This window comes from Varanus komodoensis, unplaced genomic scaffold (assembly GCF_004798865.1).
Source record: "Varanus komodoensis strain SLA01 unplaced genomic scaffold, ASM479886v1 scaffold44_3, whole genome shotgun sequence".
NCBI lineage: Eukaryota > Metazoa > Chordata > Lepidosauria > Squamata > Varanidae > Varanus > Varanus komodoensis.
Genome location: NW_025336010.1, coordinates 200,271 through 227,310, shown reverse-complemented (window position 1 = coordinate 227,310; position 27,040 = coordinate 200,271). Strand labels below are relative to the sequence as shown.

The 27,040-nt window shown below is 50.3% G+C and overlaps 1 protein-coding gene across 1 annotated transcript in view; it reads left to right on the top strand.

Annotated features, from left to right (window-relative positions):
* Window positions 1-27,040, top strand: part of LOC123030370 (glutathione hydrolase 1 proenzyme-like) — a 40,520-nt gene that overhangs the window by 359 nt on the left and 13,121 nt on the right. The window contains exons 2-8 of the mRNA XM_044444238.1: window positions 15,925-16,104; window positions 18,394-18,521; window positions 18,949-19,038; window positions 19,673-19,865; window positions 21,837-21,994; window positions 24,769-24,918; window positions 26,467-26,603. Of these exons, the coding sequence (XP_044300173.1) occupies window positions 15,929-16,104; window positions 18,394-18,521; window positions 18,949-19,038; window positions 19,673-19,865; window positions 21,837-21,994; window positions 24,769-24,918; window positions 26,467-26,603 (1,032 nt within the window). The 5' untranslated portion in view covers window positions 15,925-15,928. The remainder of the gene's footprint in view (window positions 1-15,924; window positions 16,105-18,393; window positions 18,522-18,948; window positions 19,039-19,672; window positions 19,866-21,836; window positions 21,995-24,768; window positions 24,919-26,466; window positions 26,604-27,040) is intronic.

Genomic DNA, 27,040 nt, shown 5'->3' with positions numbered 1-27,040 from the left:
AGATGGAGGCTCTGTAAACCAACGCGACTCCCCCTCCCCTCCCTTCTGGGTGTGAACAGTGTTGAACCAGCTACCCGGGCGGGCACAACTGGGAGAGGGCAACATCCCCTCCCCCTCCCGCCCAGGTCTCCGTTATGCAAACCAGGTTGGCCCCCTCATCCACAATCAAGTCATGGATGAGGGAAGATTTATTATTGACCGACCTGGCATTGAGCAGCAGCACCGTCAGGCCTGAGGGGTGGTTGACAAGGCTACCTGGTGCCCTCTGGTTGGGGGCAGAACCAGAAGGAGGGATAGGTGTCAGCCATCTGTCCATCCTTCTTCTATGTGGACACGGTAAGCCCCTATTGCTGTAACGACCATTGCCCGTGACCACACCAATGGCAGCGCCCGTGTGTTCCCCAGGATATATAAACGTCGACATGGCCAGGGATGACTCAAAAGCACTGATTAAAGCAGGGTAAAATTATAAAGCAGTTCGAAAGAGGAGAAAAAGAAAGATAAAAAGAAGAAAAAGAGAAAAAAAAATCCTTCCCCTTCCCTAAGATTCAGCGGTAGGGAAGCCTATTTCAACAAAAGTCCTTGGCCAGCCCAGCCCCCCCCCTTGTCCCCCGAATGGCCCCCAAACGGCAGCGACCCCTTTGGCCGCTGCCCTTCGGCTGCCGGCCCGAGGCCACTGCCTTGTGGCCGCGGCCGCTGCCTTGTGGCCGCAGGGCGCCTCCGAGTCCTGCCCCGTCGCGCACCACACGCGCCCAATCACCTGGGCCGGCGGGCAATGCGCTCCGGCACCGCGTGCGCCTGCGCTGACCACTGGAGCTGGCTTCTGTCGACATCGTGGCAGCACGCGTCTGCTTGCATCTGCTTGCATGCGGTGGCGGCTCTTTCCTCCAGCGCGATGTAGCGGCGTTTAGGGCTTTATAGGTCATAACCAACACCTTGAATTGGGCCCGGACTTCAATGGGAAGCCAGTGAAGCTGTCGGAGGACTGGAGTCATGTGAACATAACACCCCGTCCCCGTCAGCAACCTGGCAGCTCTATTTTGAACCAACCGAAGTATCCGGACCGTCTTCAAGGGAAGCCCCACGTAAAGCGCATTACAGAAGTCAAGGCGGGAAGTCACCAGCGCGAGTGTCACCGTCGCCAGGCAGTCGTACTCCAGGTAGGGGCGCAGCTGATTAATCAGCCGAAGCTGAAGGAAAGCGCTCCTCGCCACCGCTGTCACCTGAGCTTCCAATGAAAGCTCCGGGTCAAGGAGTACTCCTAAGCTGCGGACCTTGTCCCTAAGAGGGAGTGCAACCCCATTCAGGGCCAGGTCAAATCCACCCTCTCCGAAGCCCGTTTAAAATATTTATATGCCGTCCTGTCGCAAAATCCTCAGGACGGCTTTCAACATAAAATATAACATAAATAAATTCCCGACCCACACTGGCTGCAGTTAAAAACATAGAAAAGACAATATTAAAACTTATTAAAATATTGCTGGAATAAAAGGTCTTAACCTGGTGCCGAAAAAAAAATAACAATGGTGCCAGGCGGACCTCTCTGGGGAGCGCATTCCACAGATGGGGCGCCACTGCAGAAAAAGCCCTCCTCTGGGTACTTTGCCTCCTAATATCTTTCACGGAGGGTTCCTGGAGGAGAGCCTCTGCTGCCGATCTCAAGAGGAGGGAGGGCAAATATGGAAGAAGGCGTTCCTTCAGGAATCCAGGTCCCAAGCCATTAAGGGCTTTATAGGTAATAACCAGCACCTTGAATTGAGCCCGGACTTCAATGGGAAGCCAGTGAAGCTGATAGAGGACTGGGGTTATATGAGAATAACGCCCAGTCCCCGTCAGCAACCTGGCTGCTCTATTTTGCACCATCTGAAGTATCTGGACTGTCTTCAGGGGCAGCCCCACGTAGATTGCATTACAGAAATCCAACTGGGAAGTAACCAATGCATGTGTCACTGTCGCCAGGCAATCATTCTCTAGGTGCAGCTGATGGATCAACCAAAGCTTAAGGAAAGCGCTCCTCGCCACCGCCGTCACTTGAGCTTCCAAAGACAGCTCTGGGTCGAGGAGCACTCCCAAGCTGTGGACCCTGTCCTTTAGAGGGAGTGCAACTCCATCCAGGGCAAGGTCCAAGTCACCTACCCAGGAGCTCGATCCACCCACCAACAGGACTTCTGTCTTGTCTGGATTAAGTTTCAGTTTATTGGCCCTCATCCAGCCCATTACCTCAGCCAGGTACCGGTTCAGTACAGCCACTGCCTCACCTGGATTGGTGGAAAACGAGAGGTAGAGCTGGGTATCATCAGCGTACTTATGATTCCGCAGCCCACACCTCCTGATGACCTCTCCCAGCGGTTTCATGTAGATGTTAAACAGCAAGGGGGACAAAATGGAATCCTGAGGAACTGCATGGCATAGCTGCCATGGTGCAGAGCCAAAGTCCCCCAGCACCACCTTCTGGAATCGGCCGTTAAGGTAGGAGTGGAACCACTGCCAAGCAGTGCCTCCTGCTCCTAATTCTGCCAGGCTATCCAGAAGGATACCATGGTCGATGGTATCGAAAGCTGCTGAGAGGTCCAAGAGGACCAACAGGGACGCGCTCCCCCTGTCTCTCTCCCTGCACAGGTAATCATACAGGGCGACCAAGGCAGATTCAGTACCAAACCCGGGTCTGAAGTCAGACTGAAATGGGTCCAGATAATCAGTTTCATCAAAGAGTGCTTGGAGTTGTCCCACCACCACCCGTTCCAACACCTTGCCCAAAAATGGGATGTTGGCCACCAGTCTATAATTAGTGGCCATCTCTGGATCCAGGGACGCCTTCTTTAGGACAGGCCTGATTACTGCCTCCTTTAAAGGAATAGGCTCCCGGCCATCCCTTAGAGAGGCATTAATGACCTCCAGGATCCAGGCTTTGGTCAGCAGCCACGAAGGGTCAAGCAAGCAGGTGGTGGGACGTACTTATCCAAGCACATTGTCCACATCATTCGGCCGAAATAACTGAAATTCATCCATTAATACCTGACCAGATGGAGTTATTGGCATCTCCCCTAAAGGATCTGAATCACTTGTGGAGTCCAGCTCATGACGAATCTGAGCGATTTTCTCCTTAACCCAGCTGGGCAAAGTGCTGGGTTATCGAGGGTGGTACAGGATCTTTCCTGGGGCCTGGATGTACCAGCCCTTGTACCACCCGAAAGAGCTCCGCTGGATAGCACTGTGAGGAGGCAATGGAAGTGGAGAAGAATTGGAGAAGTGGAGAAGAGCTCGATAATGGGCTCTTGAGTACGGTCAGATTCATCCCGTGATTTCCTCCACCTACACTCTAGACGTCTCCCAACCCACTTCATTGCTCATAATTCAGATGTGTACCATGGGAATGAACGGGCTCTGCCGGGCAGGAGAGGATGCTTAGGAGCGATCAATAGCTCTGGCCATTTCCCCATTCCACAGTTCAACCAGAGCATCAACAGGAGCGCCAGCTTTATCAACTGGAAAATCCTGAGCCTTCAGGAATCCATTCGGATCCATCCGGCTCCGAGGGCGGACCAACACAACAGGGTCCGCACCCTTACAGAGGGAAAGGCCGGCATCGAGCTCAAACCTCACGAGGAAGTGATCTGACCATGACAAGGGAGTCGGACACAATTTCTTCACCCTCAGATCAACCTCTTCCTGCCCCATTGAGAAAACCAGGTCCAGCGTGTGTCCACGTTCATGGGTTGGACCAATGTCATGTTGAGACAGCCCCATGGCCGTCATGGAGGCCATGAAGTCCTGAGCCACCCCGGTCAGAACAGTCTTGGCATGGAGATTGAAGTCCCCCAGGACCAACATCATGTCCGAGACGATCTCCGTCAGCTCAGGCAGGGAGTCTGATGGGCAGAAGGGTGCACGGTACACCAGCAGGATCCCCAATCTGTCTTGGTCGCCCAGCGCCAGGTATAAGCACTCTAGACCTGCTCTCAAGAGGACAGGAAGCCCCACAACTAATGTTTAGTTGTTTGATGGCTTGGTGGCATTTTAGGGGAAACGGTTTTCCTCTGTTTTAAATTGTGTGCATTTTTGTTGAAAGATTCATTCAGTCCATTTTGAGAAAGGTGCCTAATATAATAGTAATATTAACAATGAATTATACTGAAATGCAGGGAAGTGTTGAACTAGGGGATGGTCCTGAACTCTATTCTTGCAGGTCTGAGCTGCAATCTGATGAACTCCAGAATATATAGCAGCTGTGAACTTTGGGCACTCTCAGCAACCCACCCCAACCGTGCAGAGTGAGGGTAGCCCCTGGTGCACTCATGTGTGAGTGGAGGTAGTCCATGTGTGTACGGACACTTGCGATCATCTCCCTGTGGCAATATAGTGGTAGTGCCACAAGAGGCTAGCTAAAGACTGGTCAAGGACTCAGAATGGCAGAACTCACGCTGCTAATCCTCAAGGCTGCTGAACTTGCTTTGAAAGCACATGAGCCACACACAGCTTCTTAGGCAGGGCAATGAGCCATCCTGGCTGGGCTTGCACAATGAGTGATGCACAATGAGTGATCATGCGCACCTCCGCAGTGTGGGAGCAGGACCTGCAGGGGGGGTCATGTACTACTGGGACTTCATGCTTTTGCTAAATACATTCCATTTACAGCTCATGGACTGATAGGTGCCTTTCATGACATTATCTGCTCACTGATGGAATTTCTTTTGTTCCCATCCCAAAACCTGGCTCCGCTTCTGTGGCCCCACCCTCACGGCCTTCGGATGAAGGTGCGTCTGCTTCAGTGGTTCCCTCTGCTTCACCTAAAAAGAAGCATGGAAAGTGGAAGCATGCCGAATCCGAGAAGTCGGCAGGCCATAAAAAGGCCAGGAAGGAGAAGGTCTCCAAGCCTCCCAAGAAAACCAGGAATTCGGACCATCCGGACCATCCCTGACATCGGGACTCAGATCCGATGGGCCCCTCGGTACCGGTGGTGCTTACGGTACTGACTCCGCCCGAACCGGTCCTCCAGGAGGCTATGCGGATTACCCCTCAAGGGTCTCCCCGCCGTGTGGTTGACCTCCCGCCTGCACCCCTTCCAACTCTACGGGGTTCAATATCTGACGGGGAAATCCAGGACTCCCCTCCTAGGGCGAGGTCACCGACACCCATGCCCGTGGTCACAATGGAAGCGGACGTTGGACTGTCCCCACCGGGGAGCTGGAGGAGCCACTCTGTAGAGCAACGTCCAGAGAGCTGGCATCGCCCCTACTACCATACTCGAGGTGATCCGCTCTCCATAGGGTACAACCCTGCTCCCAGGGCACGATCCTCTCCTCCATCCCGTGACCAACCGCGCTCACTGGATCTGAGGCGGGCATCACTTGGATCCCCATAGGGTGGAAGCAGCCGCTCCTTCTCCCCGGCGGAGTCATCATCTTTGGTCCCACCCTACTATGGTGCCGATTCAGCCGACTCGGAGGTTGACTCAACCTCTCCGGACGTCGCTGTGACATCCCAGGGTCCTGCGTCACCCGATGAGTCCCACGTCTCCTTCACAGAGCTGATGTCTAGACTTGTCCAGTCCCTGGACATCGATGTTGCCCAGCGCCCGGGACCGACGACGGACAAGTTCTACGATGTCGTCCGCGGGGAGCAATCAACATCCATCGTCCTGCCGCTCATAACCACCTTGCGGCAGGCGATGACACAGCCCTGGGACTTGCCATCACATCCTCAGCCGACGTCCAGGAGATACGAGTCGATGTACAGGGTTCGGGAGGAGGACATCCCCTTCCTCCTCTGACATCCCAAACTGAACTCTGCAGTCGTCGAATCCTCGCAGGGCAGAGAGGCGAGAGGGCACACAGCACCAGGGGATAAAGAGGGCCGAAAAATAGATTTCCTGGCTAGGCGAGTCTACGCTGCTTCAGACCTGGGGCTCCGTATATCAAATTACGAGGTGACGTTGGCGAGGTATCAATACTTTATTATGCAGTGCCTGCACAACGTCGCCTCCGCCCTCCCGGACCACCAGTGTGACCTCGCGAAGGTCCTGATTAAGAAAGCCATGCAGGTCGCGGTGCAGCAGTTATCCACGGTGAGGCACCGCGTGGATACTGACTCACAGGCGCTGGTCGGTGCCGTTTCTCTCTGAAGGCATGCACGGCTTTGGAATTGTAATTTTCTGGAAGGAACCAAGCGCCGGATCGAGGGAATGCCTTTCGATGGATCTGGGCTTTTCCATTCTCGCACCGACCACAAGCTCAAGAAGCTGCATGAATCGAGGATGACGGCACACAGGATGGAGATACAGTCCCATGCCAGACGTAAGTGGTCCTGGAATCGTCCATCCTACAGGCAATCATATCAACCGAGGCAGCAGCCACTACACCGCCAGCAACAGCAGCGCCGCTGTCCTCTGCCCCAACAATGCTTCCAACAAGGCCGCCATCGTTTTGACGATCGGAGGCAACATTGACGGGACTGGCGAACCATTCCTCACGCTCCACCAATACCCACCCCCTGCTCATCTGGGGATCGGCTTCAAAGCCGACTCCCCATTTGGGAGTCCATCACATCTGATCGGTGGGTATTGTCCATTTTTCAACACGGCTGTCGAATAGAATTTGACATCGTTCCTCCATCAAGTCCGATCCGGTCCACTTCATGTTCACCGGTACTGCTCCACGAAATACATCAACTTCTTCGTAAAGGAGCGATTCGTCAAGTATTCCCATCTGATGGACTCCACGGATTCTATTCCAGATACTTCACAGTCCCTAAGCGGGATGGTGGTCTACATCCGATTTTGGACTTACAGAACTTAAATAAGTTTATTGTACCAAAAAAGTTTCGTATGACTACCCTTCAAAACATTTTGCCATTGCTAAGGAGAGAGGATTTGTTCGCCTCATTGGACTTGAAGGACGCCTACTTCCATATTTCAATTCACCCAAGTTACAGGAGTTTCCTTTGTTTTGCAGTTGCAAACCAACTTTATGAGTTTACAGTTTTGCCTTTTGGACTGGCTACGGCTCCGAGGGTTTTTACCAAGTGCATGGCTCCTGTCTGTGCCTTCCTACGCCTCCAGGGCATACACATTTATCCGTACCTCGATGACTGGCTGTTGGTGTTGCAGTCCAGAGAAGGACTCCTTGCGGCCATCCATACAACTTGTGCCTTGCTCAATAGCCTAGGCCTACGTATTAATACTGAGAAATCTTCTCTTCTCCCAACACAGATGCTCACCTTCATTGGAGCCCGCTTGGATTCGACGTTGGAAAAAGCCTTCCTCCCTCAGGAAAGACAACAGACTCTTGCTTGCCACATCCATCGAATCCGACAAGAGGGAACGGTCCCGGCGAGGTCTATCCAGAGGATCCTGGGGCATATGGCTTCCTCAGTTGCCGTAGTTCCACATGCCAGGCTTCGGCTTCGCCCACTGCAACTCTTTTTCAACAACGTGTACCATCCTCAAAGAGATCTGCAGTCGAGACTGATTCGGATCCCAACTTCCGTGCTTCACTCTCTGCGTTGGTGGTTGGAACAGACCAATCTTACGATAGGAGTCCCCTTCAGGGCGCGACCTCCTACGATTACCCTTGGCACCGACGCATCTCTTCTAGGATGGGGAGCAATATGCTCCGGCCTAGCTACCCAGAGTACGTGGAATCGTCTAGAATCCATGAATCATATCAACTTCCTAGAACTACTGGCAGTTTTCAAAGCCCTGCGCTCTTTCGAGGACATCCTTCATCATCAGATCGTTCAGATAACTTCGGACAATATAGCTACCGTCTTTTATCTGAACAAGCAAGGGGGAACAAAGTCACCGACTCTAGCCAGGCTTTCTATGAAAATTTGGGACTGGTGCATCCAGAGACACATCACGCTGATGGCTGTTCATCTAGCTGGTGTAGACAATGTGCAGGCGGATCTTCTCAGCAGGCACATGTTCACCTCTCATGAGTGGGAACTGGATCCCCGTACGCGCAACCACCTTTTCCAGCGCTGGGGGTTTCCTGACGTGGACTTATTCACAGAACAGGGTGTGCGAGGCTTACTGTTCGAGAGCGGGAATCGGACACGCATCCCTAGGGGATGATCATGATCCCTTGGAACAATATGAACTTCTACGCCTTCCCTCCGATCCCTCTTCTGATGAGGATCATAGCAAAGATAGTGCACGACCAAGCATCGGGGATACTAGTTGCCCCTTGGTGGCCACGTCAAGCGTGGTTTGCGAAACTACTCGACATCTCTTATTCTCTCCATTCCTCTCATCCATTCAACAGATTCTTCAGTTCCTCCTGGAATTGCACCATTCTGGACTGAAGCCGTCGTCCATTAAAGTGTATACAACCGCAATAGCCTACTACCGTGGCTTAGTCGACGGATCACCTCTGTTTTCTCATCTTATCCTCAAAAGATTTTTGAAGGGACTATATAATCTTAACCCATCAATTAGACTGGTTATGCCCACATGGAGCCTCTCTGTAGTTCTACAGGCCCTTATGAAGGCCCCCTTCAAACCTTTGGCGACAGTGGATCTTCGATTGGTCTCTTGGAAGGCAGCGTTTCTTGTAGCTGTCACTTCAGCCTGGAGGGCCAGTGAACTTTGCGTGCTTCGCATAGACCCTCCTTATTTAAACTTTCACAGGGAGAAGGTCGTTTTATGCCTCGACCCGTCTTTTTTGCCTAAAGTGTCTACACCTTTCCATACGGGACAAGACATTGTGCTGCCTGCCTTTTTTCCGTCACCGTCGACTCCATTGGAAAGATCTTTGCATTCACTCGATGTTCGCCGTTGCTTAGCCTTCTACCGATCGCGAACGGAGTCTATTCGACGATCCAATAAACTATTCATCAAATATTCTGCTAGGGATCAGGGCGATCCAGTCACTCCGCAGAGACTTTCTAAGTGGATAGTCCACACTATAGTCTTATGCTATCAATTAGCTAAGCTCGAATTGCCTTCAGTTCCTCGAGGCCATTCCACTAGAGCTGTCGCAACCTCGTCTGCATTCACATCCGGGGTCCCGATTGATGACATCTGCCGAGCCACTACTTGGGCGAACCCTTGCACCTTCGCCAGGCACTACCATCTCGATGTTCGAGCTCGACGGGATTGCTCCTTCGGTAGAGCTGTTCTCTCCTCCGTTCTTCAATGAGGACACCTTCCCTCCTCCTTTATGGCAAGCTTGTTAATCTACCCATATGTGTGATGCACAGAGGCCACGACGAAGAAGAGCAGGTTGCTTACCTGTAACTGATGTTCTTTGAGTGGCCATCTGTGCAGTCACACAACCCACCCGCCGGCCCCGCTCGGTGTCGCTGAGTGGACACATTCATCGGTACCGAAAGTTTCCCATTTTTTCTTGGTACCGATCCCTTTTTCCTATCTCATACTGAAAATTTTTCCACAAGGGGGCACACATTCGGTCGTCAAAGATTGAACAAAATGGCGGACGCTCCGCACTTTATAGGCCATGGGGGAGGGGGAACGGAGCTTTCCCGCCAAAAACTATTAGCTTGCAATCTTCCGGCTTTCTTTTAGCCACATTAAAACAGAAGCTTGATAATACAGCATCCAATCAGGGAGACCAAAGCCCCCATTCTCTTTAGCCTCCTGAAGTATTTTTAGTTTAATCCTTGGTTTCTTCTTTCTCCATATAAATCTCGAGATTTGAAAATTTAAATCATCAAAAAATTTTCTATCAATTTTTATGGGAATCATTTGGAATAGGAACAAAAGCTTTGGTAATATACTCATTTTAGCTAGTGCTATTCTTCCCAGCAAGGATAATTGCAAATTAGCCCATTTTTCCAAATCACTCTTAATTTCCTTAAATAGTTTATCATAATTGTCTTCTTTCAGAGTGGTACACTTAGCTGTAAGATAACTTCCCAAATATTTAACCTCTGAAACTCTATTTGTTCCACCAGAGTTTTTCTCTGCTCCTGTGTGAGATTTTTACTAACAATTTTTTACTAAGATCCATGAATCAAGGCAAGCTGAATGTGGTCAAACAAGAGATGACAAGACTGAACATCAACATCTTAGGAACCAGTGAACTAAAATGGACAGGAATGAGTGAATTTAATTCAGATGACCATCAGGTATATTACTGTGGGCAAGAATCCCTCAGAAGAAATGGAGTAGCCTTCATAGTCAATAAGAGTAGGAAAAGCAGTACTGGGATACAATCTCCAAAATGGCAGAATGATCTCAGTTCGAATCCAAGGCAAACCAACATCACAGTTAGTCCAAGTCTATGCCCCAACCACTGGTGCTGAAGAGGCTGAAGTTGACCAGTTCTATGAAGGCCTACAACACCTTCTAGAATTAACACCAAAAATGATGTCTTTATCATCATGGGGGATTGCAATACTAAAGTAGGAAGCCAAAAGACAATCAGAATAACAGGCAAGTTTGGCCTTGGAGTGCAAAATAAAGCAGGACACAGGCTGGTATTGAATTTCGTCAAGAGAATATGATGGCCATAGCAAACACTCTTTTCCAACAACCCAAGAGATGACTGTACACATGGACATCACCAGATGGTCAACACAGATATCAGATTGACTATGTGCTCTGCAGCCAAAGATGGAGAAGCTCTGTACAGTCAGTAAAAACTAGACCAGGAGCTGACTGTGGCTGATGATAAGGACATCATTTTTTGGTGTTACTTCTAGAAGGTGTTGTAGGCCTTCATAGAACTGGTCAACTTCAGCATCTTCAGCACCATTGGTTGGGGCATAGACTTGGACTACTGTGATGTTGAATGGTTTGTCTTGGATTCGAACTGAGATCATTCTGTCATTTTGGAGATTGTATCCCTGTACTGCCTTTCCTACTCTTATTGACTATGAAGGCTACTCCATTTCTTCTGAGGGATTCTTGCCTGCAGTAGTATACCTGATGGTCATCTGAATTGAATTCACCCATTCCTGTCCATTTTATTTATCTGATTCCCAAGATGATGATGTTCAGTCTTGTCATCTCATGTTTGACCACGTCCAGCTTACCTTGATTCATGGATCTTACATTCCAGGTTCCTATGGAGTATAGATCTTTACAGCGTCAGACTCTCCTTTCACCACCAGATACATCTGCAACTGAGTGTCCTTTCGGCTTTGACCCAGTCGCTTCATTCTTTCTGGTGCTACTAGTACTAGCCCTCTGCTCTTCCCCAGTAGCATATTGGACACCTTGTGACCTGAGGGGCTCATCTTCTGGCGACCTATCTCTTTGCCCTTTAGAACTGTCCATGGGGTTTTCATGGCAAAGATACTGGAGTGGGTTGCCATTTCCTTCTCCAGTGGATCACATTTTGTGAGAGCTCTCTGCTATGACCTGTCTGTCTTTGGTGGCCCTGCACGGCATAGCTCATAGCTTCATTGAGCTACGCAAACCCCTTCACCAGAAAAAGGCAGTGATCCAAGAAGGCAGGGAGTCCTGTTGTTTGCCATATCCGTCTTTACACTGGAGCTGTGCTGAATCTAATTAAGTTTAATTGCTGAAACTTTTACAGTAGGTAAGCCAAAGTCTCTTTAATTAGCTTCAAGTTTCAAAGGTCTTTCTGCTGACTGTTTTTCAGCACAATCTCCGTCTCAATCCAACACAGTCACTGTCACTCCTCCAATGAGGCTATATCTTTTTCTGTGGGAGTTTAACATTTGAATTTATGATTTATTTATTTCTTTATGATCCATAAATCAATACTTCCTTATTAAAGTCTTAAAGGATTCTTCTCCTCCAAATTGCATCCACAACAACCCACTACCTCCTGGTTTTTCTTGTTATTCTTAACTAGGCGTTAGGAGCGTTCTTTAAACCATCTGATTGCAGCCAATCTATATCGAGAGAGGTTTTACTGTCACTCTGAATGACTCTGGTGCACCCACAACTGCAGTATTGTGTTCAGTTCTGGGCCCCTCAGTACAAGAAGTATATAGTCAGAATCGGTGTAGCATAGGGCCACAAGGATGATGGCCGGATTGCAGGGATTTAGGCGGGACTGAGGGAACTGGGTCTTTTCAGCCTGGAGAAGAGGAGACTCCAATGGGATCTGTTGGCGACATAAAGATGTGTGAGGGGATGTCACACGGAGATGGGTAGAGATCTGTTCTCCCCTGCGGAGGAGGGCAGGATACGTTCCAGTGGAGCAAAGCTCAGGAAACCAAGGTTCAGTTTGGATGCCAGGAAGCACTTCCTGCCAGTTAGGACCCCAAGGGTATGGGATGGGCTTCCATGGGAGGTGGTTGACACCCCACTGGTGAGGGTGCTCAAGGATAGGCTAGACGTGCACATGGCAGGCATGTCATGAGTGGAGCCAGCTGGAGCCGGGGGTCAGACTTGATAGTCCGGGAGAACCTTTCTGACTCGCTCTGTTTCTGTGTTTCTAGTTCATGGCCACTACCAAAATCTGCTCCTAATCTTACTTTGACAGCAAGAATATGGTTTCCGTATTTTCTCTTTCCATTTATGCAGTGCATTTGATTTCTGTTGGTGATGTCCATGTATACAGTTGTTTGAGCAGTAGCTTGAAGTATTTATTTGCAATGAACAGATTATTAGCTTCAGAGAATTCTGAGTCATTCTGCTGCTTCATTTCTTGTCTCCATGTTAAATTCTCCAACAGTGTTTGATTCTACTTTGTTTCCTACTTACCCTTTTCAGTTACCTAGCATTCTCACATTTCTGGTTTTGGTGTGTTATCAAATTCCTCTTGAACACCTGCACTGAAATTTTCATTTCTTCTTCAGCATCTGTTGTAGGAGTGTAGACTTGAATTATTGTTATTTAGATAAGTTTTCCACTAATACTGATCGATATGACTCAGCTGGTTTTGGGATTGTAGCCAGTTACTTCCTGTGCTACATCAGAAGCTACAACAGTTCTTCTGAAATTTTCATTTCCAGATAAAACACTTTGTGTCCCATTCTACTTTAGTTCACACACATCAAGAAATGCGATGCTTAACCCTTCCATTCCTTGCTTTACGGTTTCCAGTTTGCCTGGATTCATACTTTCAGCATTCCATGTTCTGCAACACCAGATTTTCTGTTAATCTGTGCATGTCAGCCATTGGGCTTCCTTTCAACTTAGATCTAGTTGTCATTAGTGACAGCATTATTTGTGTGTGTCCTTTGCTCTTCCCTCGTAGCTTGCTGGATGCCTTCCAGCCTGGGGTTGGGCAGGTCTCCCCTTCTGGCCGAAGGGGAGACCTGCCCCTTCTTGTTTTGTTTTGGATTGCTTCCTCATGAGGTTCTCAAGGTAAGGCAAGGCAGAGGGGGCTCGCCATTGCCTTCTTCTGCACAGTACTAGTCAGTGCTACACCGAGCGCTCCTGGAATCATCTGTGGCAGCCCATCTGCTGGTGTCGCGGTGCTTCAGGTGTTTCTCTGACCCATCACCATGAGAGGAATCCATTCTCTTCTCTGCCAAATTGAGCATAACTCCTAAACAGGATGGGTGCTTCTTGGTCTGCTGCCTCCTCTCTAACCATTCTGTGGGGCTGACCCTGCTGGCAGACCAGGCTAGAGAGAGAGCAGACCTCCTGGCAGCCTTGCCCTCTACTTCTCTGACACCCTCAGCCCCCCTTCCCACATTCAGGTGCACATGGAAGAGTGAGAGAGACCCCTCCTCCTCTCCTGCTGTGAGCTGCATGGAAAAACAAGGCAGGGCCTTTTCCTGCTACTGACAAGGTTCCAGGCGCTGCTCCCTCTGGAATGTTGGTCCTTTCACTGGGCGGCCTTCTTAATCCTTGGTCTTCCTTGACAGATACAGAGCATTGTGAGACTGAAATAATCCCTGAGTTACTTCCATGATTTGTGTAATAACCTTCCTTTCTGGTTTGTAATTTTTTATAAAAGAATCCTTTCACTACAAAGTCTGAGTAAGAGATCAAGTATGATAAGCAGTCAGCAGCCAAGCGGATGCACAATTTCACAATGACAACCCATCATTCACAATGCCCCTGTAATCCTTCAGGTAGCTGGACCAAAACTTCTTGTGTTTTCTTCAGGAGGTGGCAGAGGAGCTGTTTTAATGGGGAATTGCTCTGTAGTCTTTGAGTAGTGCTCACAAAGTCCTAGAAAAGATGGGAAATTATTTTTGCTGTCCAGTTCTGTGGGTTCCTTTTAGGGTTAGGGTTAATCCTTTTAGCAACTAGTATCCTGTTAAAATCTCTTTGATGCTTCCAACCTCTTACAGAGACTTATTTACACACACTTTCTCTCATTTACTGTGCCTTTGCATTTCAAATGTACTGTAAAATAACTTGCAATATGTGTCTGGAAGTTGCAACAAAATTGTGTCAGTGTATAATACAGCTTGCTAATCGGACAAAATAGTGGGTGTGTTGCCTGAGCCTGCTGGAATCCTCACTCAATGACCATCAGTACGCATGGAACCATGAAGCATCGAACGGTCCATGAGGTACTGGGCATGGTGCCCATACTCTCTGCTTCCTCTCCTTAGTAAGGCTTGCTGATGTTTTGAGGAACAATAGACCTGCACACTCTATTTTTACTGCATTTCTGGTGCCTTATCAGGGATATAAGGGATGCAGGTGGCGCAGTGGTTTAAACCGCTGTGCTGCTGGGCTGGGTGATTGAAAGGTTGCCAGTTCAAATCTGCACAACGGGGCGAGTTCCCGTTGCTCCGGCCCAGCTCCTGCCAACCTTGCAGTTCGAAAGCATGCAAATGCAAGTGGATAAAAAGGTACCACTTTGGTGGGAAGGTAACAGTGTTCTGTGCACTTTGGTGTTTGGTCACGCCGGCCACATGACCACAGAGACTGTCTGCGGACAAACGCTGGCTCCTTCAGCTAGGAAACGGAGATGAGCACCTAGAGTCAGGCATGACTGGACTTAACGACTAGGGGAAACCTTTACCTTTACCTTTTATCAGGCCTTACAATTTCAATTTCCAAATAGGTAGCACTGATAATTTGAGGCTGCAAATTTATTATTTTTCAAAGGGTACATTTGCTTGGCATTTTTTGTTGTGCTCTTTGCATTGCATGTACTGGAACTCAGGATTTTACATACCGGGGGACACTTTTTACTTTCTATGCCATTTCAGTTATTTTTTTCCATGAGTCCTTTGTCACTAGAAACTTTTTGCAGTTTCTCATTTTTATGATAATTGGTCCCTGATCATCTCCTCTGGCAAAGATTGCAAAGGCACAAGTGGCATTTAGTTCATGCCAAGCAGTCAGATCCTGGCCAAGAATGAGAAAACAATCAAAAGAATTCGGATGCAACATCCAGCCATCGACCAGAGTGCCCGCCTCAGAGCTTTGTAGCAGTAGATATGCCTTCTGCTGCCCCCACTGAAGTGCTGGACTCCCAAGAGCAGGCCAGACGCACGGGCTGAAGTCTGTGGCACATGCTGCGCAGAGCCGCACCTGATGAACGGGAAGTGGCGAGCAGCACGCAGGAGCGCAGCTCCCGGCAGCTGCAGCAAGTGCAGGCCTGAGCCCACCCCAGCCAGGAATGACAGAAAAAATGGCATGCAAGGCTCACGGCCCAGGGTCTCCTGGCTAATCCGCTTTGTATTGCCTTCTTAGTAAAAGTAGACTCAAGAACAAGTTTTATATCTAAACAAAAAATAATTTCTAAACTCTTATTTTTCATGTTTCCCCTTCCTTTCTGCCTCTGTCTGGCCACTTCTCATCCTGATGTCCCTTTGTACAGCTGGAAACAAAATACAAGCAACAGTCTTCTCTCACTGGTGGAATATCGCTCTGTGCCTGTGTAGGACACCTGCTGGATAAGCATCCTGGGCTTAATGCAAGATGAGCAACCCTCTTCCCCGCCCTGTTTCCAGTTGCATGACAGGACCAGTGTTTCTCCCCCTCCGGATGAATGGAAATTTATTTGTTTAATTCTTTGCTTTATCGTAGCGATGGCCTGCTGATTCCCAGCTTGGCTTTCCTTTCTTTCTCAGGAATATGAAGAGAAAGCCCTTGAAGATTGGGATCCTCACAGGACTGCTCCTTGTGCTCACTGTTTGTGCTGCAGTTTTCTTTGGGCTGCGCTCTAAGGCATCAGGTGCTCCACAGAGGATGCACATTTACAAGAATGCAGCTGTGGCCACAGATGCTGCCCCATGCTCCACGATCGGGAGGTAGGAAGTGCCCTTCTACAACAGAAAAATGTTTTGTTCACATTCTGCATGAACTGCCTAAAAAGCTTCTGCCACATCAGAGTTGTTCAGAAATTCTGCTTCTGCTCAAGAAACTATTCTTTGGCTACTCTAGCATAGGGCAGTCCAGCTTCTCATACCTTGAGGGCCACAGGAGGACTTCGACATGGAATCCAGGAGCCACACAAAAACTTACATTTCCATATTGTAAAGTGTTCACAATATATTGATTTGATTTAATATACATAATTAATATATTTAATTAACCAAATGAGGGAGAGAACTTTGGCTTTACTCTGAGAGTGTTGAGAAACATAAGTGTCCATGTGCCGGAAAACAGGAGGACAAAACAAGGGAGAACACAGGGAGGCCAGAGGTCTCTGCCAGGGACTGCGGGCTGCTCCTTCTGCGACTGCAGCCCAGCACCGGGCCGCTCCTCTGGCGTGGCCTGTCCCTGGGAAGCCCTCCCACTTGGCCTCCGGGCCCTCCTTCCTTCCTGTAATCGGCGTGCTGGGCCTCCTGTACTTCAGCCTGCAGACATTCCTCAGCAAGCCCGCCCCAGGATGCCGGCTGGAGCAGCACGGGGCACGTGGGGTGAGCTCTTGCGAGGCTGCTGGCTGGCCCAACCCGGCCCACGCTCTTCCTGAGGGAGCTGCTCCAGTAGCTGAAAGGGCAGCTCAAGGCCCTCCGGATGTGGCCTGGGGAGCCAAAAACGCCTCAGTGCTGCCACAGAGAAGGGGGGCACCCACGCCAGCCCCCTCCCCCACATGTTGCTCGGGCACCCCCTGGATGCGAGGTGGCAGCCAGCGATCACTCAGAAAGGAGTGAGAGGCTTATCGCCCCCTTTACAGAGTGAATTGCTTGCTGTGGACCTTCATGAAAAATACGGCCCACACAGGGTGACCTGCACTTATGTTTCATGACACAATGACCAGCTTCTAGTTTGATGCTGCACTTTATTGTATTTTATTGTATTACCACCCTGAAACACAGTGAAGGGCGGGATATAAAAGCTTTCAATAAATAAATGAGCAAGCAAGCAATCATCCTTGATTAAGCAGTCATAGAGGGGCTGTTGTGTGGTGCGTGGCCAAAGGCAGTTTCACCAGCAGCATGGCTTGTTCTAGGGTTGTTTTCCACCCATCCTGGGTTGTGCTGCTTTCTGAACTTGGACAATGCAACGCACCATGGGAGAGCTCCAGCACTCAAGGAGCCGCTTGGCGAAAGTGGCAGTGATCCTTTGGGCTGTTGTCAGATGTTCTCCCCTGCACTAGTGGCACTGAGAGGGCATCCTTCCTGGCAGCCGGAGAGGAGACCTGGCCAGCCGCTGGCCGAGATGGTTGGGGTGCACTTCTGACAAAGGGGCCTGGGCCCCTCAGCGGGGTGGAGCAGACACTGGTGGTGGCTGCTGGGGAGGTCTCCTCCCAGGCAGGAGGTGGGGGGCTGCGGGAGCTTGACCTGCTCAGTGGCCACAGTGTTGCCTTGAGGGCAGGCTGCAGGCAGCCTGCCCCCTGCTCAGCGATCCCCCCGCGCGCTGCCCCTTGTCCTGCTGACAAGCATGATACCGCTCCTGTCTCATGCCGTGCCAGCGGCACGGGGCCAGGTGCTTGCTGTCGTGCCTGCCTCTTGCCCAGACCGCCTCACGGTGTCGCCTCGGTGGCGCAGGACCTCCCACAAGCCGTGGCCCAGCCCCTGCCCCTTGCCCGGCCCGCACTGCGTCTGGCCCTGTGGTCTCGTGCGTGCGTCGTGCCTTGCCTGTTCCCAAAGTCCCCTGTGTCTCTGCTTGCCCTCCTGGTTCGCAGCCCTTCTTCTGCCCCCGTGTGTATTTCCAGCTCCTGACCTCGTACCATGACCATGTTTCAGACGTTCCATGTAGCCCTGCTTCAGACTCCTTCTTTCCTGAAATCCCACTGTCCTGGTGCTGGTGCCTCCATTGCCCTTGCCTTGTGGCTGGCCACCCACATTGCAGCCCTGCACCCTGACAGTCAGACCGCCCCCCCCGCCCCCCATAGCTGATACTGGCTTGAGGAATGGCCCTGCCTAGGAGACATGTTGTCTGCAAGTGTGGAACCGCTTAACGCTTGTTGACTTACTTGCGGGATGTAATCCATGGTGTACTTTGGAGATGCCTCCTGCCCACATTTTCTCTCTCTGTTCCCCCTGAAGACCAGGTCAAAGGGAGCCTGGGTCACATGGATGCCAAAAGGTTCTCACGGAGAGGGAGCCTTCCATGTGCCCAGCGAGGGCGTGCGCTTGTCTTCTGCTCTGCAGGGCTACCCTTCAGAGAGGGGGATCTGCTGTGGACGCTGCAATCTCTGCTCTTCTCTGTGTGGGCTTGATGAATCCTCACAGCATGGGCATCGGAGGGGGCCTCTTCTTCACCATTCGGACACCGGATGGTAAGGAAGGTGGACGGAAGGCGCTCCTTCTTCCCACAGAGGGGGGCAGCAGCCACGAGTCCTTTCAAAACCGTTTTCAGGCTGACTTGCACTAGTCCTGAGAGGGCACTGTGCCCCCAGATCATGACCTGGTCAAAATCCAGCAAAAGAGTGTTGCTGGCAGTGAGCTAACAGTTGACAACGTTCATAATCCTTGTGCTCCTCTGACTGAGTATATTAACTCCAGTTTGTTAAAAACAAATTACATGAAGCAGTCTTCACTGTGTGTGTCCGGGGGAGGGGTGTGGTGCTTTGCCTGTTCCTGGTCGTTCTTTGAAATGGGAGCTGAGACAGCTGAGGCTAAGCTGCAGCATCCTCTGGTGGCCACGGTGGTGTGGTAACTACCTGCTAAGAAGACTTTCTGCCTACCACCTTTGCACTTTTTCAGGGAAAGTGGAAGTCATCAATGCCAGAGAGGTGGCGCCCCAGAACGCATCCCGGGATATGTTTGGCAACAACACAGAGCTATCCCAGAGAGGTAAAGCGACCACTGGAGCTGTGTGGCAGGCAGGGTATCCGCCTGTAGATTTGGGGAGCCAGTGCCTGTGCTAGCTACTCTAGAGAACCCATGGTGTGTGATAACCCAGGACCCCTCGGGCTGCAATCTCTGAAGAAAGAGACAGTGAATGTGCATGAAGACCCAAAGACAGGCATGACTGGTAGGCCTTTGGGGTGGATGAAAATTGCTCTCTCAACCAATCATTGCACTCTTAGAAATGGCTAAAAAGTGGCGCAAGCGAGTGTTTGTGCAGTCTAAGGTAAGAGATAGGCTGAAGAACTCCTGAAGTCATTTCACACAAGTCTTCCTAGAAAGGAAGCTCTTTGCCAGCCCCCAAATGTCTGCTGACCGTCCCAAGGGAGGGACAGAGGAGAGAAGAGATTTTCAGAGCAAGAAGCCACCAGCTGGAAGGCTGTGCCTTGCTTCGCCGCTTCCCAAAACTGGCTTATTATGTGGCCTTGCAGCCCTCCACGTCCAGCCCCCTTTTCAGTAAAGGGCGTGGCAGCTTCCGCCGTCAAGATGTCATGGGAGGCCCCTCGAGCAGGCCGTTCTGCCAGGGAAGCCCCCGCCTGGCCAGCAGGCTGCTGACCTGCATGTGCTCTGCCTCCTCCAGGAGGATTGTCCATTGCGGTGCCGGGGGAAATCCGCGGCTATGAACTGGCACACAAGCGCCACGGCAAGCTGCCCTGGAAGGAGCTGTTTCTGCCCAGCATCAAACTGGCAAGAGAAGGCTTCCCTGTGGGGAAGGCGTTGGCCGCAGCCCTGACCAGCACGAGCAGCTTGGTCGAAAGCAGTCCAGCCTTGTGGTAAGTAGTGAGATAGATGGCACAACTGAGCTGAAGCGGCTGCAGCAGCTGTTGGAAGGGCGGTGGGGGCAGGCGGCGCAGTGGGAGCCCAGGGCCTCCAGGGTGCGGGAGGGCTGCATGGCAGCACGGGGCAGAAGGAGACGCCGTGCCTGTGCACGCCAGGCTGTCGTTTACACACGCGTCCTCACCTGGAGCGAGCGCAGACACAGCAGAGAGCTGAATCCCCGAAGTATAAGGCCTGCACGCAAGAGCCAAGTCCTCAGGTGAGTGCCATTGCCGCGGGGCAGGGAGGAAACACCCTGCCACCTGTGCATGTCAGGGCTGCTCACAGCACATTTTAAGATTTTAAGAGGCTGAAAAGAACCGAATGGGACTCAGTAGGGACCACTGCCAAGTTCTGCACCCAGGAAAAAGAAACCCAGCACATCGTTACAAGAGGCTTGGTTCAACCACACAGCAAGTGAGAAGGCTCTTGGAATTGTTGTGGATCACCTGTTGTGGAACCTGAGTCAGCAATGTGATGTGACTGCAGAAAGGACAAATGCTATTTCAGGGTTCATCCATAGAAGCTTCACTGTGTGAAGTCCTAGTGCTCCTTTGGGCAGCACTTGGTTGGGCCACTTGGTTTGGAGTACTGTATTCAGTTCTGGGCATCCCAGTTTAAGAAGGATGCCAACAAGCTAGAAACTGCTCTGAGGGGAACAAGAAGGCTGCGGCTGGGATGGTTTCCCTTGGAGTCCCCTTGGGCCCCTCTGACTCTGCTGTTCTGCGATGCCACCATTCTAAGGGGGCATGGATCAGGACAGTTGAATGTGGTGACAATATGTATTCCGAACCTGTACATTTCAGAAATGGATGCTGGAATGTAGATATTAGTGTTGGGCAAAAATACATTACTTCCTTTTTTTCTCCAGGAGGTTCTATTCCACCCTGGCTTTACTGAAAGCTTTATATTGGAAAAAGTTGGCACAGCTAAAATGCATCAAGGTATTTAGTAATATCTGGTACTCCCAAGCCTCTTTTAGCAGGATGTTAATACTCTTGGCTTTTTCCCTTTAAAAATACAGGAATTAAACTTTTTCCATTTCAGAAAGGTATTTCTATGGTAAGATTTGTGCTAATGTTTGGAAAGAAGATGTGATTTCAGGGAAAGGAGTCATTTTAATGGCTTCCATTCTTCCTAACCATAACCAAGGCCATTACTGTAAATCTTGTCTAATTACTTTTTAGTCCATGACATGCTTCATGTCATACTTCTTTCATAATTACTGGTGCCTCTGATAATGGTTTAGTGATGTCATCTGCAAACTTATTTGTTTTATCTTGATTGTTGCAACACTGATAGTTATTTGCAAATAGTTCTAATGCAAGAATCGATGGGAGAGAATGGACATTGTTTTGTACATTGGTGAATACTGAATTTTTCTGAGCCAGGCAGTATTCTATGATTCTAGCCCTGCTTCTTTTGCTTTCCCTTTTTTTTTTTTTTTTGAGCAATCGTGAAAGTTTCTTATGCCACCCATCAATTTTTGCTATATGAACTGTCTTTTTGCATTCCTCCCTTATTGTCTCTGATTTCAGATCTTCAGGTTTACAGGCACACCCCTTGTAACGAAACACATGAACAAACTTTTAAAATAGATCTTCTTGCAAGGGATGCCTTTATAATGAAACTGGGGTTCTTGCAGTACTGTAGTGTCACTGGAACAAGGATATATGACAATTCATGTGCCCTGGAACATTTAAAAAAGAGACGGGATGTTTAAGTGACCGTGCTGACTGAAATTTGGTTGTGAGGGGACAGGTGAAATATCTTTGGTTTTCCACCCTAGTGATAAATTGTTCTTCAACAGAAACAAATGGGCAGAAATTCCCTCTGCAAAGGCATACATGTTCTGTCTAAGCCAATAGGACTCTCTGAGGAAGCTTGAATGAATTTTCCAACTGACCCAATCTTCTCTCTCTCTTCAGTGAAGTCTTCTGCAAAAAAGGGAAAGTCCTCCAGGAGAATGACACCCTCACACTGGCCCACTTAGCGAACACCTACGAGATCTTAGCCAATGAAGGACCAGATGCTTTTTACATGGGGAGTTTAGCTCAGCAAATTGTTGCAGACATCCAGAAAGCAGGTGAGAAAGTGCTGCTCTTGCAAAGCCTTCCAAGGAGAAAGACTCTGCGGAGAAAGGCCCCAGGCATAAGTGCTGTGTGCTGAGAGGCTGTAATACATCTGTTTGACCAAAGGCCTGGAGGAATGTTTGCTTAGAGATACTTTTAATGGGTCCTGGAACAAATAACTTTGAATCTGGCTGGCTGGGGATTCTGGGTAGGTGGGAGAAGGTGCCTGGGACAACACAGCCAGGAAGTGAAATGTTGACAGTCCCTTGGAAGTCAGTGAGGGAAATGATCTGCTTGCTTCTGGGCTGTTATAAGCAGGGCTGGAGGAAAGCTCCAGAGAACGGCAAGCCCAGCACACGGCTGCTCCTTCTCTTGGGAGTGACCACGTGCAGCAGCAGGGAGCCAGGCCGCTGTCTTTGGCAAAGGGCTGGCAGAGACCAGAGTTCTGAGAGATGGTCTAAGCTGCCAGCATTGCAGCAGGAGGAACTTTGCGAGTCCAACATGGACCTGATTCTCCCTTCATGTAAACCAAAAATGTGAGGGACTGTCTGGCACTGGACAAACGGAAGGAATCCTTCTGTGCTTAGAAAAACCCTTACAGGCCAAGAGAACATCAAGTTTCTTGAAAGTAATGCATTTTATTATTAAAATAAACATCAGGGGAGTTAGCACTGTTGGGAAATCCATGTAACTCATGCAGCGAAGCAGAAGAGCCTCTCAGGTGTTGTCTGGTCAAGCACAGTGCCCGGCTTCCATTCCCAGGAAAGCCTGCCAGCTGCTCAGCCCAGCCCCTCTTCCAAATCACGAAGGGAATCTTGTCTCGCGCTTTCATATGCTTCATTCAGCCTCAGGCTCAAGCTAACCTCCTCCTATATGTGGCCATGTGTTGTCAGTGTTGCAGAGTTAATCCTTTGCGAATGCTCGTTCTCAGTCCAGGCACTCAAGAAAAGTTAACATGTTTCTGTGCTTTGCTAACAGCAGCGAGCTGACCTGACCTGTTTTCCTAGGAATGTTGAAAGCATAGTGGCTTACATGTTCAAGCTCACACCCTAGACCTGTAATGATTCATGTGCCTTTCTGATTGTCCTCTCACTATCCTGTAATCACCGATATTTGCTGTACTGTTGTGTTATGTCCCCTCTGCAGATTTCTCACATTGTTTTGTCTATGAGTACATTATGTGCCCATTATTTTCTCATCATCTGCCCTGTTCCTGTGTACATGACTAGAAACCTATAAAACACTCTGCATATGTTCTAGAAACTTGTCAGTTAATGGGTGTACCTCTATCCAACTGCTGTTCGTGAAGGTTTATCTCTGCAGAGGGGTTTCCTGGGAGTTCTCACTAATAAGGTCTGCAGCACAGACGTCGCCCTGAGGAGCTGAGTGTTCACTCTTGCTGGCTGCTAAACCGGGATTCCCTGACAGGATTCCCTCCCTGCATGAACAAGATACCAAACTCCTGAAGTCAAGGCTGAAATTGGATGTAGTAGGGTGCAGAGAAAGTCGTGTGTGAGCTCCAAGGCCTATTGCTTTCAAGGATCTTGATGCTGCCTTTGACTCTCTCACCTTTTGGATTTTGGAATGGGATAGAATAATAGGGAAGTGGGGGGAAGACGAAGATGGAGAAGAAGAATTGGGCTAGGGGTGCTTAGAAGGAAAATAGGAAGGCAACAGGGTGGCTTGGCACCCCTTTCTCGGTCTCGGTCTCCTTGCTGGGGAGGAGGAGTGGGGCAGGAGGCAAGTAGAAGAGCCGCTGTTCGGTGTGAACCATGGCCGGGCCCCAGGGGCCCCCAGTCAATGGAGCGTGGGATGAATCCTGTGGTGCCCTGCTGCCTAGAGAAGAAGCCAGTGCCACTCCGCCCAGCTGCCTGGCCCGCTCCCACTGATGCCTTTGGCTGGAGCGCAAGATTGCAGCTGCCAAAGGCATCTATTAGGCACTCAGTGTGCCAGGAGTGTCCCCTCGGATATCCCCAGGAGGGCTGAGCAGGAGCAGGGAAAACTACCCATGTGCTCAGCTGTCTGTCCGTCAGGCGTGGTGGGAACTTTGAGTGCTGGGTGCGGTTCAAGCCCTAAACGCATCAAAAGTCTGTTCTCTGTTTATGATCCCCCCCAACCAGGCCTCTTCACAGTCAGTGGTCCAAGCTGCAGCACGACTCTCTTTGGCTGCGGCCGCATGGAGTGAGCCAGGCCACGTGGAGAGGGCAGAGTGCCGGGCCATGGGCACTCGGGCCAGAATGTGCTGGCTTTCCCTGGGAGGCTCAGTAGCTGCCTTACTCATGGTAGTCATAAGTGAAATTTGCAGCAAGTTAAAAGTTGGTGCCTACATCCCACAAACAGCTTGGCTGCATGATTGCACAGGCACAAAGAGCCTCCAGGGGACCCTTCTGGGATCTCGCTGACGTGTGCCATTTTGGGAGGGTGTTGTGACTGCTCCTGGGTTCCAGGAGCAGCTTAGCTACCCAGGCTTCCCTCCTGTGGGGAACAGAAGGCCCTGAGCAGTGAAGTCCCTTGGGTTAGTAGGACAACTTCCTAAGCCCAACCCTTGCCCCAAAGCCAGCCAGCCCTTGGCTGAAACAAATTACTTGGAAGTAAGAACAGTCACTTATGAGGCCTTGGGAGGAGTCAGCCGAGTGACCAAGGGCATCAAGGAGGAGGCGAACTCCATCATTCACAAACCTGAGGCATCAAGCAGAATCGTGCCTCAAAGGCCTGTTGTGTGTGGCACAAGTTCGCTTGTGAACTGAAGATGACTCCAGTCCACCAGCAATCTCCTGTTTTCTTCCAGGAGGAATCATTACCATGGAAGACCTGAGGGAATACCGGCCAATTCTGGATGAGAGTCCTCTAAAAGTCACCCTTGGCGAGTTCACTATGTACACTCCCAGCGCCCCACTGAGCGGGGCTGTGCTGACCCTCATCCTCAACATCCTGCAAGGTAGACGTTGCAGTTGCTCTGACACAGTTCGAACGGCAAAGGGCTTGTGGTTGTCACGGGAGGCGGGGGTGGCACGGCACCTCGCTCGCTGTTTCATTTAATTAGAAGGCAGTGTCATGGCTGTGCAAACAGGGCAGTAGCTGAGCATAATGAAATGAGTGAGGCTGGGAATGAAACGAAATGAGCAAGGCTTCCCAGGACACGGAAGCTGTTCAGTAGGGCTGGTTTCCGCTGAACAACTCCTGCAGGCAGAGCACGCGAGGCACAGCCTGTGTATTATTACACGAGGAGAACCTGCTGTGAAGGGCTTTCTCTTGATACGTGGTAGCTGAATAGAACCCCCATGTTTAAATGCATTCTACCTCTGAATAGCAGCTGCTAGGATAAAGAAGCGGGTCGGGGCACTTGCTCCCCCTGTGGACTTCTCCAAAAATGCTGTTGGTCCTTTGCTTCGATCCTGTTTTCCATCCTGGGTTCTTTCACTGACATTTGTTGGATACATGCAGAGAAGGGTTTCTGATTATGCTTTTAAAGTCTGGATAGGTTTATAGAGGAGGAAAGATGTTCCTTCAGGTACCTGACCCCAAGATGTTTAGGGCTAACACCAGTTCTTTGAACTGAGTGTGAGAATGAATGGAAAGCTAGCGAACCCTAACACTGGTGGATTGTAATCATGCAATCTAATCCGTAGATTTTTGACAGATTTACTGCCTTGTTTTAGACTAAGAGAATGTTTTGAAAGGCAGCCCAATGGGACAGTACACTGTAGCAATTCAACTGGGAAGTCACCAGAGCATAGAGAACTTCAGAGGACCCTTCACCCTGCCAGATATTGGCCTGAACTGATCAAAGAAAACTTGGCAGCAGAGTCTGCTTGTGCCTCCAGGGCAGTGCTGGACCAAGAGTTCCCCACAAAGGTAGCCCTGATCTTCCAGGGAGAATGTAGCCCTTTCCAGAACAGCTTGGCCACTGACCAAACAGGCCAGCACCCAGTGATAGAACTGCCATCTTGTCTGGAGTAAGCTCCACTCCATAATGTCACCCAGGCACTGGCTGAGGACACCCCTGGTCTCACCTGCCAAACGGGAAGCAGGGCTGGCTGCCATCTGCACGTTCGTGGCGCCTCCTGCCTCACCTCTGGCCAGCCTCCCCCAGACAGAGACACCAAACAGCATGTGGGTAAAACAGAGCTCACTAATGGGGCAGCAATTCCCGGCTCCACCATTTGGAATCCGCTGTCCAAGCAGATGTGGACCCACCACCATTCAGTACCTTTGACGTGCAGTTCAGTCAGCCTGGGAGAGCCATGAGAAGCCACAGGGTCACCATCCTGCTGAGGGTTATGACTCCTGAACCGAGTTGGATAAACACTCCCTGCTCCACGGTTATGCCAAAAGGGGGAGGAGTGAGCGTAGAGGCAAGCGTGTGCACTAATTACAGGCCTGCCTCCATCTCCTGCCTCCCAGTTTGGCTCATATTTCATCCCCCAACAGCTTTGGCTATGTGTGCTTGTATGACTGATGTCCCCTCTTTGCCTCCTGCTGGCAGGATTCAATTTCTCTCGGAACAGCATCGCTACTTTGGAGGAAAAGGCCTTGACTTACCATCGCATTGTGGAGGCCTTTCGCTTTGCCTATGCGAAGAGGACCTTACTTGGAGACCCTGCCTTTGTCAACATCACGGGGGTAGATCATTAACTAAACCACAGTACTGAGAACAGGCGTCCTGTCCCTGGTTCCCAAGGCAAACATTCCCACGGACAGTGCTTTGCAGCTGCCCCTCCTGCCCTGCCTCTGACTGCTGGGGGCAAAAGCCGCGTTGTGCCCGAGACATCCAGCTCACCGTCGCTGGACTCAGGGCACTGCAGTCCATAGGTGGGTCCACAGGCTTTGCCTTTGCATGTGGACCCAGTTCAAGAGTCCACTCCTGTCCATACATAAGCTGGACAGAGTGTCTTGCACAAAACTGGGGGACCCGCAGAGGGCTCTTGCTCAAAACGTTAATACCTTAACGTGGCATCCGAAGCACTGAATACTTGAGGAAGGCGATTCAGCCTGTCAACCATTTTCTTTGTCTTTTGCTATACTTTTTCCCATGTGCTGATATTAATTTTCCTTTTCCA